The sequence below is a fragment of the Sus scrofa genome, chromosome 8 (assembly GCF_000003025.6).
Source record: "Sus scrofa isolate TJ Tabasco breed Duroc chromosome 8, Sscrofa11.1, whole genome shotgun sequence".
Taxonomy (NCBI): domain Eukaryota; kingdom Metazoa; phylum Chordata; class Mammalia; order Artiodactyla; family Suidae; genus Sus; species Sus scrofa.
In genome coordinates, this window is record NC_010450.4 from 74,036,830 (window position 1) to 74,055,504 (window position 18,675).

The 18,675-nt window shown below is 42.1% G+C and overlaps 1 protein-coding gene across 2 annotated transcripts; it reads right to left on the minus strand.

The window, feature by feature from the left end:
- Positions 3,130-11,569, minus strand: NPY2R (neuropeptide Y receptor Y2). 2 transcript variants are annotated; one of them, XM_005666792.3, is made up of 2 exons: positions 10,489-11,569; positions 3,130-5,226 (listed from the first exon to the last, which is right to left on the minus strand). In XM_005666792.3, the coding sequence occupies exon 2, from the start codon at positions 5,208-5,210 to the stop codon at positions 4,056-4,058; it is 1,155 nt and encodes a 384-aa protein (XP_005666849.1). In that variant the 5' UTR covers positions 5,211-5,226; positions 10,489-11,569; the 3' UTR covers positions 3,130-4,055.

Sequence of the window (18,675 nt, forward strand, 5' to 3'; positions counted from 1 at the left end):
GGCTTCACAGGAGAATTCTATCAAACATTTAGAGAAGAGCTAACATCTATCCTTCTGGAACTATTCCAAAAAAATTCAGAGGAAGGAACACTCCCAAACTCATTCTATAAGGCCACCATCACCCTGATACCATAATCAGATGAAGATACAACAAAAAAAAAAAAAAAAAGAGAAAATTACAGGCCAGTATCACTGATGAACAAAGATACAAAAATCCTCAGCAAAATACTAGCAACCCAAATCCAACAATACATTAAAAAGATTATACATCATGATCAAGTGGGATTTATCCCAGGGATGCAAGGATTTTTCAATATCCACAAATCAACCAGTGTGATACACCACATAAACAATCTGAAGAATAAAAGTCATATGATCCTCTCAATAGATGTAGAAAGAGCTTTTGACAAAATCCAATGGTGATTTCTGATAAAAACCCCTCAGAAAATGGGCACTGAGGGAACATATCTCAACATAGTAAAGGCTATATATGACAAACCCACAGCTGAGATCATTCTCAATGGTGAAAACCCAAAGAATTCCCACTAAGAACAGGAACAAGACAAGGATGTTCACTCTTGTGACTACTATCCAAGAGTTGTGGAAATCCTAGCCACAGCAATCAGAGAAGAAAAAGAAATAAAAGGAAACCAAATTGAACAGGAAGAAGTAAAATTATCACTATTTGCAGATGACATGATACTATACCTAGAAAATCCTTAAGATTCTACCAGAAAACTGTTAGAGTTCATCAATTAGTTTGGTAAAGTTGCAGGATACAAAATTAATACACAAAAATTGACTGCATTTCTATATAATAACAAAGATCAAAAAGAGAAATTAGGGAAACAATCCCATTTACCATTGCATCAGAAAGAATAAAATACCTAGGAATAAACCTACCTAAAGACACAAAATACCTGAACTCTGAAAACTACAAGATGCTGATGAAAGAAATCAAAGAAGACACAAACTGATGGAAAGATACACCATGCTCTTGGATTGGAAGAATGAATATTGTCAAAATAACTATACTACCCAAGGCAATCTACAGATTTAATGCAATCCCTATCGAATTACCAAGGACATTTTTCACAGAACTAGAACAAAATATTTTAAAGTTTGTTTGGAAGCACAAAAGACCCAGAATAGCCAAAGCCATCTTGAGAAAGAAAAATGGAGCTGGAGGAATCAGGCTCCCTGACTTCAGGCTATACTACAAAGCTACAGTCATCAAAACCACAAGGTACTGGCACAAAACCAGAAACACAGATCAGGAGAATAGGATAGAAAGCCCAGAATTAAACCATATACCTATAGTCAACTAATCTATGATGAAGGAAGCAAGAATATTCAATTGAGAAAAGACAGTCCCTTCAATAAGTGGTGCTGGGAAAACTGGACAGTTTCATGTAAAAGAATGAAATTAGAACACTTCCTAACACCATATACAAAAATAAAATGACTTAGAGACCTAAATATAAGACCAGATACTAGAAAACTCTTAGAGGAAAACATAGGCCAAATACTCTCTGACATAAACCACAGCAACATCTTCTCAGATACACTTCCTAGAGTGATGACAATAAAAACAAAAATAAACAAATGGGACCTAATTAAACTTAAAAGTTATTGCACAGCAAAGGAAACCCTAAACAAAATGAAAAGAAAACCCACAGAATGGGAGAAATCTTTTCAAATGAAGCAACTGACAAGGGATTCATCTCCAAAATATATAAACAGTTCCTGTAGCTCAATACCAAAAAAACAAACAATGCCATCAAAAAATGGGCAGAAGATCTAAACAGACAAGTCTCCAAAGAAGACACAGAGATGGCCAAAAAACACAAGAAAAGATGTTCAACATCACTCATTAATAGAGAAATGCAAATCAAAATTACTTTGAGGTACCACCTTATACCAGCTAGAATGGCCATCATCAAAAAATCTACAATAAATGCTGCAGAGAGCATGGAGAAAAGGAAATCCTCTTACACTATGGGTAGTAATATAAATTGGTGCAACCACTGTGGAAAACAATATGGAGATTCCTCAAAAAACTAAAAATAGAATTACCATTTGATCCAGCAATCCCACTCCTGGGCATCTATCCAGAGAAAACCATGACTCGAAAAGATATGTACTCCAATGTGCATTGTGGCATTATAAACAATAGCCAAGACATGGAAGAAGCCTAAATTTCCATCAACAGAGGAGCGGATAAAGATGTGGCATATATACACAATGGAATATTACTCACCCATAAAGAGGAGTGAAATAATGGCCTTTGCAGCAACATGGATGGACCTAGAAATTATCATGCTAAGTGAAGTTAGTCAGACAGTGAGACACCAACATCATATGTTATCATTTATATTTGGAATCTAAAAAAATACAATTTTTTTACAGATTTCTTTGCAGAACAGATATTGACTCACAGATGTTGAAAAACTTATGGTTTCCAAAGGAGACATGTTGGTGGGGGGGGATGGATCAGGGATCTGGATTGGAAATGCTGTAAAACTGGATTGTGATGATCGCTGTACAACCATAAATATAATAAAATTTTTGTATTTAAATTAAATAAATTTGTCTTTAAAATAAAAGTACTATAGCATCTATGTCCCCCTATTTATATGTAAAATTTTATTACATATATGTTCATAAGTTATCCAAAAACATAACCAATTATTTTGAGGGGAGAATAATTTATGTTGAAATTGGTCCATATAGGCCATTTTCAAAGTGCAATGAATGTAATATTTTTTTCTCTTTTGTCTTTTTGAGGGCCGTTCCAGCGGCATATGGAGGTTCCCAGGCTAGGGGTCGAATCGGAGCTGTAGCCTCCTGCCTACGGCACAGCCACAGCAATACCAGATCTGAGCCTTGTCTGCGACCTACACCACAGCTCACGGCAACGCCAGATCCTTAACCCACTGAGTGAGGCCAGGGATCGAACCCACAACCTCATTGTTCCTAGTCGGATTTGTTTCTGCTGCTCCACGATGGGAACTCCGTAATGTTTTTAATAGTTCTTAGCAGATAGGTTTCATTTAAATTACATTGTCTTATGATCATGAATGGGTCCATGGAAGATGAATTTCAAAAAACAAAGAAGACAAAAAACACTCAGTAAACATGTTAAAGGTATATACCTGTGCAAAAACTGCTTACAAATAACCACCAAATATTATACAATGCCACAAAACTATCTGCAAATCTGATATAATTTTAGTGGGGACAAATTCAGCTCCAACATAGGAATAATATGTGTTGTAAAAGAACAATTAGCGATGATTGAAAGTATTGCATTGCAGGCTCGTTAGCTAAATAGTAACTATATATATAAAGCAGGGACAACTTGAAACTAGAAGTTAAATGATGGTTTACATTTCTCTGAGAATTTCAGCCTTCCATTCTGCGTTGAAGAAACTTTTCAATGAATGTGCATTTTGTTTCAAAAATCAATTGGCTAACTCAGTGGTAAAGATTTTCCCCACTATTTGCCGAAATACTAATTACATAGCAAATTTAATTTATTTCCTTAAAGTCCTTCCAATAGTTGGTCTCCAGCATATTCTCTGATGATTTTTGTCCATAAGAAGAATAACAAAAAGCCAAACTACTATAGAGTCTGGCTTTCTAGGGACGTTGCTATTGGTAGACTTCATCAGAGAGCGGGTTGGTGAATTACACATCCTCCCCAATCTACCCCGTAATGTCATCTGCAAGTCAACTTTTTACCCATCGCAATGCTGATAAGCTAGCTCCTTGCTCACTCTTTCTGGGAAAGAGTCAAAAGCACTTCTCTCTGCTTTTACTCATAATTCAACCTACCATCCAAGCAACTGCAAGCAAACTTCTGTGGCCCTGTCTTTGAATCCAAGTGTTTTTATCTAGAAAACCAGTTTTCCATGAATTACACTGCAGATGCTTCATTCCGATGCTCTCTTTCTTCCTTAAAATGGAAAATCAGGATACACCTGCACACTCTCCTCAAGCAGCTCGATGCTCTGGTCAGAATTCATCCATTTATTTTCACAATGGCTATGGCCTTAGACGTTGGTAGCCTCTGTGAAGGAATCATCGGGACCACCGTTCTTTGTGACTTCCAGGTTCTTTTTAGCCTTGGACGTCATGGACACCTCGGAGTGAATGGCGTCCAGCCTCTGTTCGCAGCGGAAAGCTGAGAGGAAAGCCTTTCTGTAGTTGCTGTTCATCCAGCCGTAGAGAAGGGGATTGGCAAAGGTGGAGCACATAGCGATGATGTGGAACACAGTGAAGATGAGTTTATACTCCTTCAGGTCCAGGACTTGGCTGTCAATGTCCACAGCAAGCTGGAAGGCATGCAGAGGCAACCAGCTGACCGCAAATACCACCACCACACACACAAGCATCTTGGTGGTTTTCTGCCTCCGCTGATGGTAGTGGTCGTTCACACCTCCAGGGCTGACATGGTTCTTAAGTTTGCTCCAGATCCGAGCGTAGGAAAAGGAGATGATGCCCAGAGGCAAAACGTACAGGATTAATAAGGAGGAAAGACTATAGACGGTACCATAGATGCTCTTCTCCTCGCCAGGCCACTTCTCAGTACAGGCCACAATCTCAAAGTCGGGGATGATCTCAATCAGTGAGTACTCCCGGAAGATGGCCAGGGGGCTGGCTAGCAGGGCACTGATGCCCCATGCCAAGCCTATGATCAAGAAGCTGATTCGCTTGGAGATCTTGCTCTCAAGGTGGTAGACGATGCAGCGATGCCGGTCCAGGGCGATCACTGTCAAGGTGATGGTGGACACCTGGACCGCCAGGCCCTGGGCATAGGGCACCAAGTGGCATAGGACAGGACCCATTTTCCACTCCCCCATTAAGGTGTAGGTGAGTGTAAATGGCAAGCACAGGGTGTTCACCAGAAGATCTGCCACAGCCAGGTTGGCAATAAAGAAGTTGGTTACTGTGCGCATGCTCTTGAATTTGATCACCACGTGGATCACCAAGGAATTGCCAACCACACCAAGCAAGATGATGGAGCAATAGGCCAGTATAAGGATGATCTGTACCTCAATCAACTTGGTGCTGTCTTTAAGCTCCGGCTCAGAGTCAGGGGCCAGCTCGCCTCTAGGAGTGGTGTGCCCTGGGCCAGAGGGCTCCATCTTCATTTCTTCCACTGTTTGGTTCTCATCAGCCTCTGCTCCTAACGGACCCATTTTCATTAACGAGCACAAGAATCTACAATGTAAAAAAAAAAAAAAAAAAAAAGAACAAATATGGAACAAGGAAAACACAATGGTGAAAGGATGACACAAATGGATTGGTTTCATTTTGGTTTTGGGCTCGAAGTGCCTGTCCTCTGAGCTCTAAATTGGACACAGTAGAACCTTTTAATAAACAGACCCTTTCATTAGTCTGTTCACAAATGTGGATGAATTAAATCAGGTCCCTGAAATGTCTATGATGATGACAACATGCAGCACGATAGTACAGATGTAACTCTAACGTGAATGGTACCAAATGGATTCAATCCATCTTAAGTGAGATGGATATTAGAAACATGATCAATTATTTTTATGTCTGCTATAAATTCATCACTTCAATTTTAAAGTAGATAAGAAAGTTTCCTTCAATAGCTTGACTTTTTAATATTTATAAATATAGCAACAAATTGCACAGAAAAGAGACAGATAATAAAAACCTTTTGCCTGGTGTTTTGGCTTTAGGAGTATAAAATATATAAGGTAAACCGAGCCAAAAAATGTTTTACAGCCATCGTCCTATTGTAGGGGTTAGTGTTAAAAATAGGTAGCCTGGGAGTTCCCATCGTTGCTCAGTGGGTTAAGGATCTGGCGTTGCCATGAGCTGTGGTGTGGGTTGCAGACTTGGCTCGGATCTGGCATTGCTGTGGCTCTGGCGTAGGCCGGCAGCTACAGCTCTGATTCAACCCCTAGCCTGGGAACCTCCATATGCCACTGGAGCGGCTCAAGAAATGGCAAAAAAAGATAAAAAAAAAAAAAAAGACAAAACAAAAACAAAAACAAAAAGAAGGTAGCCTGTGTAGAAGAGTTGCTTTTTTTTATGATCTGAGATAAATTTTCTACCTGACATATAGCAGGATCCTACACAGGAACTATATGGAAATATGTCCAATCTGAATTTCATCTCTCTCTAACCCCTAAATACAAAAGTTCTAACACTTTCCTTCTCCAATCGCCCCTCCCTGCCCCAGAATGTCCCTTCTTTTTCTCCTATTTCAGTCCATGCTATGCTCACTTAAGTAAGCCACGTGAAGTTAAGAAACAAGGAAGCATGCTAGGCTTTTTCATCTCCTTTAGCCCCCATATCTAAAAAGGCCCTCATACTACTCTTACATAACTCTTCCAGTGGATCCTCTTAATTTTTTTGTTTGTCTTTCTACAGCCACACCTGCAACCCTATGTAAGCTCCCAGGCTAGGGTCAAATTGGAGCTGCAGCTGGAGGCCTACACCATGGCCACAGCAAAGCTGGGTCCGAGTTGCATCTGCAGCCTACACTGCAGCTTGCGGCAATGCTGGATCCTTAACCCACTGAGCAAGGCCAGGGACGGAACCCACATCCTCATGGATACTAGCCCCCTATGGGGGCTTAGCCCACTGAGCCACAGTGGGAACTCCCAGATACACTTATTTCTACCACATTTATTTTGTCCTTCTTGATATCTTACCATAATTACTCTAATAATCATCTAACCTAAGTCCCTTTCTCTCCTCCTGCTCACTTTTTCTTTTCTTTCTTTCCTCATTCATTCAGTTGATATAATTGAGCATCTACTAAATGCCAGGAGTGGCTCCGCCCTCATGATATTTATACTTATTCAAGCATGCACTCAGCAAGCATTTTAAAACCAAAGTCGGAAACAAGGATTTGTGCTGGGGAAGAAAAGACAATGGATGGTGTCCCTACTTGAAAACATCTACTGAACAGAGCCTAAAATGGAGACTTTCTGAAATTCAGAGTCTTCCTGATATTCAAATGTGATCATTTCACGTCCTCAAAATCTCCATATTGCTTCAAACAATATATCAGTTTCTAATACAAAGCTACTTTTTCAAGTCTATAGAAACATCTGGGAGTGACCTCCCAAACATCTGGGAGTGGCTCAGCAGATTAAGGATCCTGCTTTGTCACTGCTATGACGCAGGTTCAGTTCCTGGCTCTGAAATTGCCGCATGCTGCAGGCACGGCCACAAAAACCCCCAACGCATCCAGAGCCCAACATCACAATGGTAGGGCTTTCTGAATAGACTGAGAATGACAAAAGGCTGCCACCATTACTTCATAACCGCTTTTAAATGAATTTTGCATTCATCATAATCTCATCTTACATGGTAGGTGATTCATATTCAGCCCACAGACAATTCTTAGCTAGGCCTGTGTGGCCAGCTCTGTTTCTCCCCCTGCTCCTGGAAGGCTGACTCTTGCAGATTCTATTTTCAGGCTCTGAAGGCACCGGGATGCTGGCTGGGTCTGGCCAACAGGAGGCACTGGCGGGTAATGAGGAGGAAGGGAGAAGCCAGCATCTCTTCTCCCTCCCTCTCTCCTCTGGGCAGTGCCTCATCAGGCCCTCTGGGGCTAGGTCCCGCAGGACTGGCCTGCAGTGATTTTGTTTCCAGCCGTGGTCCTGGCTTCGGTCACACTGGCTTCTCTCTGCATTCTTCTAGCTGGGTGTAGTCACAACTTCTTGCTCTTACTGATCTCTTGTGGCCTCAACATCCTTTTCTCCTGCTCACTTTCTTCTTCTTTTCTTTTAATATCCTCTGCTTGCCTTCCAACACTTGTATAACCTGTTTTCTGCATTCAGTACCTTCTCTTTTACTTCTTGAGTAGGCTCACTTTGCATGATCTGCTGATCCCATGCACAGACGCTTTAATGAATTTGCTCTCCCACTGCTGGTGCTGCACACACAGTGACACGAAGAAAAGCCCAACTCCACTGTATGACAGCCGATGCTCTCCTTGAACTCAACTCTGCTTTCAACTCTCTGGACATCTCAGGATATATCATATGCTTCCGTCATACGGAACGACTCCCAGTTCCAGCAACATGACGCCTTTCTCAGGTCTCTCTGCCCTCCCTGTTCTGTCACCCCAACAACCTGTGCTCACTTCTAATGCTGTAATACCTGCCACACCACAGTTGTTTTCCTCCAGCTGCCCCACCCCAACCATCTCTTTCAGGACAGAGACTGGCTTGTTTCTACCCATTGTTTAAATCTTAGGAAATATAAAGCTAATGGAAAGCCCAATTTTACTAAATAATTGAGGTCAGCAAAATACAAAGTAACAATTTTTATCCTTTCCTTTACTCAAGATAACTGCTTATATAGGATCCTTGCTCTGATAGGACATCCCTGTGCTATCTTCTTGTTCTTAATCAGGTAACCACCTCTACAAGAAAGTTGTTCCAGATCCCTTTTTAAATCTAAATCAATCCCTGATTAGAACATTAAAAATTATCAGTCAGTATCCAATCAAAAGGAAACTTTCTATCTCAAGGGCTTATCACTCATTCACTCACACACACACACACACACACACACACACACACACACACACACATTGACAGTTGCTTATTTTTGCAAGGATTTTCCTGTACTCACATTTGCTTTACAGATATATTCTAGTTTTCTCTGCATAAATTTCAAATAGAACATTCCAAGGGCCCAAGGCCCCCTTTTGCATCTGCCTCTGTTCTTCAGTGATTAGAGAAAATGGAAACTAACCTTTCAAAGCTTGGAGTGTATATTTCATGGGCCCTTCTGTTTCCCTTAGACTAAAACAGAGACTTTACAGAGTACAATTAGTTAATCCTGACAAGTCATTAACAGAACTGACATGACTCTAGGAGGACTGAGTTTGAGGTTTGCAGCAAACGAAATATAGAGTAAGCTTCAGAGAGAAGGTTATTAGGAGGATATCTGATTTATTAACTTATTTTGCTTTTTCCTTTCAATCTCATTTTCTTTATTCCTTTTTTGAACAGCTTCTCTACGGTATTGGTCTACAAGCTGTTAATATGTGGATTCCAACAGCTGTTCTCAAGTACAGGACTGGCCCTCAGCCAGGTCAGAGCCTTACCCAGAGAATGCATCATTTTATGACTGCATTTCTGGAAAAGTGGAAAAGGAAAAGAGAGGTAATTCTCCCATTAAAAACTCAAAAACACAAAAATTAAAAGATAAATAGAAAAGGGGGGAGAACTCTTTCCTTGAAATAAGGTCAAAATGAAGCATTTGCACTGTTCTTTTAAGAAGTTGCACTAGCGAATCTTTAGAGATTCTGCTATAGAACTATTTCTTTGTAGAGCAGGACAATAACTTTTTTTTTTTCCTGTTTTTGGAGATTTGAAGAATTTCAAACGATCTGAGTGAGAAACCAGTTTATGCTTTGACTCCATATTTAAATTTGTGGGGCTTTTTGCAACAGTGTTCTTATTGTCACAGGTTGGTCTCAGTAAAACAACATCTTACCAATCACAAAACCTTCCAGGAATTTTTTTTTTTTTTCAGGGAAAAAGAATCTCAGAAAGTATGCCACATGTCTTATCTGTTAGTCCTGGAGAGAGAAGGTCTGGACATCCAAGAATGCTCCGTGCAAGACATTTCTGTTTGCCTGATAAGTAGAAGGTTGAATATAAGTCACCAAGGCCATAGGGGATGTCTCTTTTCTGTGTATTTCAGTCTCTGACCTTTAAAAACAGCACTGTGTATTTCATGTCACTGAATTTACATGACGTGTCCCAAGTACCAAAAGGCTTTTCCTTTTGCCTTTTTTTGTGTGCACCATATGCTCCTACCAGGGGCGTGAGCCCTGCAGGTGGGGAACCAGAAAGTGCGTACGGTATCACCCACAATGCCCGGACTTGGCCTAAAAGAGGAGCAAACCTCTGCACTCAGGGGGACCTCCCGCATCCCTCTCCCAAGGACCCGAAAGCTTCGTTTCCAGAGGGTGAATCAGAGTGAGGACTTACTGACCTGGCCTCGCGTTTCTGCTGAGAAGTCGAAGCCAGACATGTGCCTCGGGTCAGTCTGCAGATTACCCAGCCCGCCCACCCAAAGCAGATACTGGAAGGCCCCAGTTCCGTCTTCTCCGAGGGCGCAAGGCAGCTGCGCATCGGAAGGAGGGAGAGGGCGCGTCCGCCTGGCAATGCGAACCTAGGATCCGCGGCGGGGGAAGAGGGTGGGGACCAGAGGCTCCGGAGGAGAGAGGCAAACCCCTCCCTCCAAGAAAAAGAAACAGGTGCGGGGCATGGGGCGGGGGGCGTGCAGGGTCCTGAAACAAGAGAGGGCTGGACGGGAAGTTTCCGTGCGAGGGAGAAGGAGTCCGCCTCTCCGCCCAGAAAGCTTGGAGCACACTCAGCGGGACTCTGCCCAGTGCCCCCTCGCGGGTCCCCACCGCCAGCGCTTCTCCCCCGGATCTCCCAAGTTTGATACTCAGGGCGTTGACACCACTCTTACCTCCTTTGCTTTCCACCAGCCCCTTTCTTTGCTCTTCGCTCCTCCGATCGGCTAAGGACCCCGGGGCTCCCGCTGGGCTCACCGCATCTGCCGGGGAGAGGCAGGGGCGAGGGCGAAGGCGCGGAGTCCCAGGGGCTGGCGCTGCGGACGAGAGGAGCCCTCGAGCTGGCTGGAGGACGACCTGGGAGGCAGAGACCCTGCCACTTGGAGGGGCTTGGAAGAACTCACAACTCCAACCAGGAGATGTTTCCCTTTTTGCTTGTAGGGGCAGAGGTGGGGAGCTGGACCGGCGCAGAACCACGGAAATGCGCCGCACAATTGCGCGCGGTGGACCAACCCTCAGCGGGGGCTGGAGAGCAGGGCGCTGGTGCAACTCCTACTGGGCGGTCGCTGCTTTCCAACAGAAGGTAAAGGGACTTCAGATTCTCGTCGCCCTTGTCGCCCACGATCAGCAATTTCCTGAACAGGTGTCTGCGGACAGTTTACAAGTTGGGTAGTGTGCATTCGGATTCAAAACCGGCAGCCGGCGTGGTGTGCGCTTCCGCTTGGAGCAAAAGCTAGAATAGGAAGAAAAATAGCAAAGGGTCACCAACCCCCACCCCCGTCCCCACCCCCAATCTGGCTTTATCCAGTTAGCTGACTTTCTGATCTTTCGCTCTTTGGTCGCGAACTAAGCTGTTGGTGCCACGATGCACGGTGCCTCCTGAATTCTGGCACTCGTGTCCTCCTGGCAATGTCCTCTGCTCGCTATGCCTGGAGCCGAGCGGGCTGAGTTAGTACATCCCAGCAAAACAGGATTGCAGGGTCAACAAAGGTGCGAGGTCTCTTTCCTTGGTATTCCTCTCAGAAACTAAATTCAGAGCCATTCCTTCTTGCAATTTTCAGCCGCATCTCTCTTTCCCTTGTTCATTTTTAGAGGGGGCAGCAGAGCCCATCAAACTAGGGAAACTGAAAACCAAAGTCTTTCCTCAGAGAGCCTGTGCTGGGGCTTAGCGTCTGTGCATTGGTCTCTGCATTTCTTTTCTTTCTTTTTTCCTTTTGGGGCCGCACCCTCCTGAAGATTCCCAGGCTAGGGGTCGAACCCGAGCTACAGCTGCTAGCTTGTGCCACAGCCACAGCAACACAGGATCCCAGCCGCGTCTGCAACCTACACCACAGCTCAGGGCATCTCCAGATCCTTACTCGACTGAGCGAGGCCAGGGATGGACCCCGCAGCCTCATGGTTACTAGTCAGCTGTGTTGTTGCGAACTCCCAGTCTCTACATTTCTGAAATGGGGATGGTCATATGGCTTCACTTGGAATTTCTGTGAAATTTTTTTTTTTTAAAAAGATTAAAAGATTAAACTTTTCAAAAAATACTCTCCAAGGTATTAGTTAAGTCCTCTTTTCAGGAGCATGGAGTTTCAATCTATAAGGGTTTGCCGGAACCCTGAGAGTGTTACATATGTCAGGCATCTTTTCTCAGCCTGATTTAAAATTGATCTGGCTAATGTAGAACTGTGCCCACGGGGAAGAACAGAAATTATGGATAAAACAAAGCAGCTTGTGCTTTTCAATTACCAAGAAACAAAAATACATAGAAGTGGAAATATCCAAGATGTTCTAGGCAGCTCCATTTAAAATATATATATTTTTTCGTCTTTATTGTATTTATTTATTTATTTATTTTTTAGGGCTGCACACCGGGCGTATGGAGGTTCCCAGGCTAGGGATCTAATCGGAGCTGTTGCCGCTGGCCTACACCACAGCAACGCCAGATCTGAGCCCAGCTGTGACCTACACCACAGCTCACGGCAACACTGGATCCTTAATCCACTGAGCAAGGCCAGGGATGGAACCTGCAACCTCATGGTTTCTAGTCGGATTCATTTCTGCTGCGTCACAACAGGAACTCCTCCACTTAAAATATTTTTGCCCATTTTTTGTTTTTAACCTTGGTGAAACAGTCCTTGTTCAAACACCTATTTTCTGCAGCAGGTTCCATGCATCTTAATACATTTGCACCAGTGAGCTGTAACTTTAGAAGAGTGGGAGTGACTTAAAACAACAATCCCACAAATAAATATCTAGGGAAACAGATGAGTGCTGTCCTTCTGAGTAACTGTTTTGGAGGAGTCAACTGATTTCAGTGATATAGATTGCACAAAACGAGTTTGCCCCCTTTTAAAAGTGTCTTTCAAAAGCATCCTGGCAGGCATATACAAATATTTGTCTCACTCCCTTATGGACAAGTATGTGTTTTAGCAGATTCGTGTAGTTCCACATGAATTTTTAGTCAGCAATCCAGATAGGATTGCATGATCTCTTTGATTACTGCCTTCCAGTAAAGAACAGAATTGCATGAGAAACTGATACCTGGAAATTAAAGTTGCTTTATTGTGTGCCATGTCAACAAGAATAGTTCTGACAATTCACTCAGGACATTATTTTGTGCATCAAGGGCTAATTAATACCTTTAATGAACATATACTCTGTAGGATAACAGCCATTCTGATGAATGCCAATAAACTCCATCAAGACACTGATAGAAGGTGGTGGAAGTGGGGGTGAAATATTGATTAATACAATTGGAGAGGGAGTTCCCGTCATGGGGTAGCGGAAATGAATCTGATTAGGAACCATAAGGTTGAGGGTTCGATTCCTGGCCTCGCTCAGTGGGTTAAGGATCCGGCGTTGCTGTGAGCTGTGGTGTAGGTCGCAGACGTGGCTCAGATCTGGCGTTGCTGTGGCTCTGGCATAGGCCGGCGGCTACAGCTCTGATTAGACCCCTAGCCTGGGAAACTCCATGTGCCACAGGTGTGGCCTTAAAAGGACAAAAGACAAAATATATATATAAACATAATTGGAGAAAGGAAAGGATGGTTACTGCCTGATTGTCTTGTGTCAAATCATTTAGTTCCTCGGCCAGTTTCACATCTAACCTCTTCAAAGAGGCAGCAGACTCAAATTCAGATGCCTGTATAGCTAGGGTTGATGATATAAATACGCCAGCAGGCTAGGCTGGGGGAGACTGAGGGAGTGGTGGGAATATCACACATCAGACGACACAAAAGCACAGCCCTCTTCTGAAGAAGGAGATGGCTTCTCAGACCCCACTGAGCTGCCCTGCAAAAATCTAGATCCAGTATTGTCAGGTCTGATTTTTTTCTTTTTTTCTTTTTTTTTTTTTTTTTTTTTTTTGTCTTTTAGGGCTGCACCTCTTGCATATGGAGGTTCCCAGGGTAGGGGTCAAATTGGAGCTGTAGCCGCCAGCCTGTGCCACAGCCACAGCAACCAGGGATCCGAGCCGCATCTGCAACCTACACCACAGTTCACCACCACGACGGATCCTTAACCCACTGAGTGAGGCCAGGGATCAAACCCATGTCCTCGTGGATACCAGTTGGCCTTGTTTCCCCGAGCCACAGTGGGAACTCCCAGATCTGATATTTTAAAAGGAAAAAATCCATATTCTTAAAAATCCTCCAAATTTTAAATGAAGGAAGTTAATTTTTAAAAAGTCAGACCCCTAGGGGGCCCAGATATGTGCAAACCAAAAAATAAAAAACAAATAAAATAAATAAATAAGGAGATACAGATGGGGGGGTTGTAGATGGATAGATGGGTATCTGCAGCCTGGCTTATGGGCTCCCAATAGTGTAGCCTCTGAAATTGTATGTGATAGTTGACAAACCTCCTAAAATATCCAAAACATGACTCTCCTACCATTTTCCCTACCAAGAGACCATTCCCTAGTGCAGGTAAATATAAAAGGAAGGTAGTCACACATGAATTGCTAAATAAGTAATTTCCTTTCCCATTTCTGGTTGAGTATATGTTCAGCCAGAACAAGACTCTGAAATAGTCTCTGAGTGACTGAGGGAGACTCGGTTTTTCACCATGACTCTGACATGGTGAAAAACTGAAAAATTCAATATTTTAGATCAATAGAATGAGGAATTTCAGAGACGTTCTTGACTTAAAAAAAAGGTTAGATAATGTTAGGGTAGAAGACCACATATGATACATATTGTTTGTTTATTTATTTATTTATTTATGGGGTTTTGTTTTGTTTTGTTTTGTTTTAGTGCTGCACCTGAGGCATATGGAAATTCTCAGGCTAGGGATCGAATTGGAGCTATAGCGGCCGGCCCACACCACAGCCACAGCAATCCAGGATCTGAGCTGCGTCTTCAGCCTACACCATAGCTCACGGCAACACCAGATCCTCACCCACCGAGCAACGCCAGGGATCGAACTTGCAACCTCATTGTTCTTAGATTTGTTAACCTCTGCGCCACGATGGGAACTTCCATACATATCTTTTAGATAAAGTAAATCATGACATAAATTTCTTTCAGTTTAGATTTATTTTGAGGACAAGGATGCTTCCTCCAAGATAGAAATAGTTTCATTGTTATTTTGATTACAAAATTAACTTATACCCATTGTCAAAAGAACAAAGAAGGAAAAATTACCTAAAACAATGTTGTCAGAATACTTTCTGGAATAATGACAGTGTTGTGTATTTGCACTGTCCAATGGGTGCCCACGCCTAATCATTTGGAATATGGCAAACGAAACCCAACTTTTCATTTTTTCAGTGAAGTACCAAAATGAACAAGTATGTTTTGATGCCTGGAGGAAAGTCCTCCTGGTTTATCTCTGCCAGACAGCTAGGTGGTTTTTCTTTTTCACCCTAATGTCAGGGTTTTCTGAGAGATTATTATATTAAATAGCCTTCGAGCCATACAACCCTACCTTAAATCCCATCAGAAAGGAACAATGTGTTGTAGCTGGAATTGGGAAGCTGCTTTCCGAAGGAGGAAGAGATAAGTTCCATGAATCAGGACCCCAGCCAAGGAACGGGAAGAAGAGCAGATGACAGAAAGAGAAAGGGCAGAAAGCCCACCCAGAGGAATTCTTTAAACCCAGGCACGTAAGAAGCTCAGCGAAGCTTATTAGCTTTTATAAAATAATGTATTTAACTTCTTGGACTGAAAAGGCAAAGCCTGATAACAAGTCCCTGGTTAGGAAATATTAATAATATGAATTAACTGCTGTTATATAGTGTTTAGTATATTTGAAACTGTCTTGCTTCACTGAAATGTTCAATAAATTTAGTTCTTATTTTTCCTTAGGTTTATTAAGTCCCTCCTACAGACATTCTCTTTAAAGTTTCCATAACATTCCCCTATAGTAAAAATTATGGAGGAGTTCCCATCGTGGCTCAGTGGAAATGAATCTGACCAGCATCCATGAGGGTGCAGGTTTGATCCCTGGCCTTGCTCAGTGGGTTAAACACCCCGCGTTTGCGTGAGCTGTGGTGTAGGTTGCAGACATGGCTTGGATCCTGCATTGCTGTGGCTGTGGTGTAGGCTGGTGGCTACAGCTCCCATTCGACCCCTAGCCTGGGAACCTCCACATGACGTGGGTGCGGCCCTAAAAAGACAAAAAAAAAAAAAGAAAAATTATGGTATGCTAATGCTATTTGGCTATACTGTTGATTCTCAGTCGGTTTGTAGATATATTTCTGATGAGATCTGTGTCTACCTTTCTTCTCAGGCAGGAAAGGCACAGTGGGAGGTAAATTAATATCTGAACAGATACGATAGAGGTCTGAGGTTGTATCAAATAGACATAGGAAAAGAGACTGGTTTATGTAAATGAAGTTGCAAGTGTAATAGCTTTTTGAGAGTTCCTGTCTTGGCTCAGTGGAAACGAATCTGACTAGCATCCATGAGGACGCAGGTTTGATCCCTGGCCTCTTGCAGTGGGTTAAGGATCCGTCAAGTTGCCATGAGCTGTGGTGTAGGTCACAGACATGGCTCGGATCCTGCATTGCTGTGGCTGTGCTATAGAGGAGCAGCTATAGCTCTGCTTCGACCCCTAGCCTGGGAACTTCCATATGCCACGAGTGTGGCCCTAAAAAGACCAAAAAAAAAAAAAAAAAAAACCCAAAGTGTAACAGTTTTTTCAATTAGCCTCCCTTTTTAAAAACTAGCCAGTCTAATCATGCTTGTTCTGATGAAAAGGTAATCTTGTTCTACTTTCTTCTACTTCATTACAAACTCAGTTCATTTGGAACAAGTGGACCAGTAAGTGTCTGAATGTCCCAGAAACCAGACAGGGAATTTCACCTAGCTGATGGGTGGATTCTCTTACAGTCCTTGTGTGTAGATTATTATGTAGACAGGTGTCTCATTGAAGAAAAGCAGCTAGTCATTCAAAGTGAAATGTACACTAAATACTAAACTGGGCTTAAATATCTTTTGCTGTGTTTTGTATTTCTGTGGATATAGGGCTTTCATTTTTGTTTTGAATTTTTAATTAAAGATTCAAAATTAGTAGGATTGCAAGCAACGTATGTACCGTTTTGCTGAGATTTTTATCTTTCAGGGGTCATCCAAATGGATATTGAGAGTGGCAAAGGACCAAATCTAGGAAGATATTTAAATGCAAATTATTCACAGTTCAAATTTTAACATAGAACAAAGGAAGGGACATTTTTATGTGGAATTCATAATTTAATCAAGGCAAATTTTCATTGGATTATCTGAAACATGCACAGGAGGCCCATGGCTAAAGAGGAAACATGTACCCTTTTAGAAATATCAGTTTTATTTAATTAGTGTTTATCCTTATAGCATATAGAGACATAATTTGATATATATTTTTTGAATCATACACTCAAATTTAAATTTAAATTTTTCTCCAAAAAAAGTACAAGTAAAATCAAAGCTCTCTCTTACACTGAATTAATATTGCTATATCTTGAGAGATGAGAAATCAAATATTTAAGTATGATTTTTATGTGTTATTCTGGAGATGGTGAAATGGCATATTTAAAGCAAAAATTTCAAACATGAGTAACACTAGCAGGATTAATTAAGGACTCACTAGTCTTTGTCGTAAAAAGGGAATTATACAAAACCCACATAAACATTTTATTACAATTCCTATCAACAATCTTTACTGTGTGTCTAATTTGGCACTATGCCAGATGATGTCCACACAAGACAAATGACACAGACTGGTCACTGGCTATCTCTAGTCCACTGAGGGTATGCAGACTTTTAAATAAAGAAGCAGGGAGTTCCCGCTGTGGCTCAGTGGGTTAAGAACCTGACTAGAATCCATGAGGATGCAGGTTGCATCCCTGGCCCCACTCAGTGTGTTAAGGATCTGCTCGCAGATGGACTGGATCTGGCATTGCTGTGGCTGTGGTGTAGACCAGCAGCTGAAGCTCTGATACAACCCCTAGCCGGGAGTTTCCATATGCCACAGGTACAGCCCTAAAAACAAAAAGAGAAAAGAAAAAGGAGTACTCTAAGCAGACTGAGATTCTCTGGTAGACTCTGACTTAATAGATTTGGGGCTGCAAGGCAGGAATGTTTAGTTTTTGTTTTTGTTTGTGAGTGTTGTGGGGTGTGTAGAATCAGGGGAGTGTTTTGTGGGGGAAGTAACAACTCACTGTAAACCTAGATGGAAATCTTCTCAGCTTTATCCAGCACTGGGATAGCATTTTTTCTGCTGGAAATAACCTTCTAAAAACCATATTATCAGGCACGGATCCGGTGATATATTCAGAATCTTTTGTTGAATTCTTGGAAATAATTACCAAGACATTCAATTTAATCACTTAACATCCAGACCACACTCAAATAAAAATTTCATTTCCCGGGATTTATTCCACATTTTATCGTCACCGAGTTATTCTTTCAACATTAATAACTAAGAGCAAATATTATAGAAATTTATAGTCTAACAATCCTTTCCTCTGGCATCTTTTTGATTTATGGAATTTCGTGGCAGTATAAAAAAAGCTATAGCAAGGCTTTAGACTGATTCATTCATCTTGCTCTTGGTTTGCTGGCACATTGAAATCTGATAAAGAAATTGTTTTGTTTGGAGTCACCAATTACTGAATTAAATTTACCTGTCAAGCGAAAAGTGTACAAAAAATGTAAATGTTGCCTTCTGTTAAGTGGATTATATGTCGTAGCCTAGGATACTGGGATTATATTCAGATAAGTATGGTGGAGAAAATACAAACGTGGAATACAATTATATAACCTTGGGCTATTTTTGTCAAACTGTGGTGTTACATGCACCCGCATGTTCATTGCAGCCCTATTCACAATAGCCAGGACATGGAAACAATCCAAATGTCCATCGACAGATGATTGGATTCGGAAGATGTGGTA

Bases quoted from the DNA above. Each gene is read 5' to 3' on its own strand.
- NPY2R (XM_005666792.3), bottom strand. From the start codon at position 5,210: ATGAAAATGGGTCCGTTAGGAGCAGAGGCTGATGAGAACCAAACAGTG.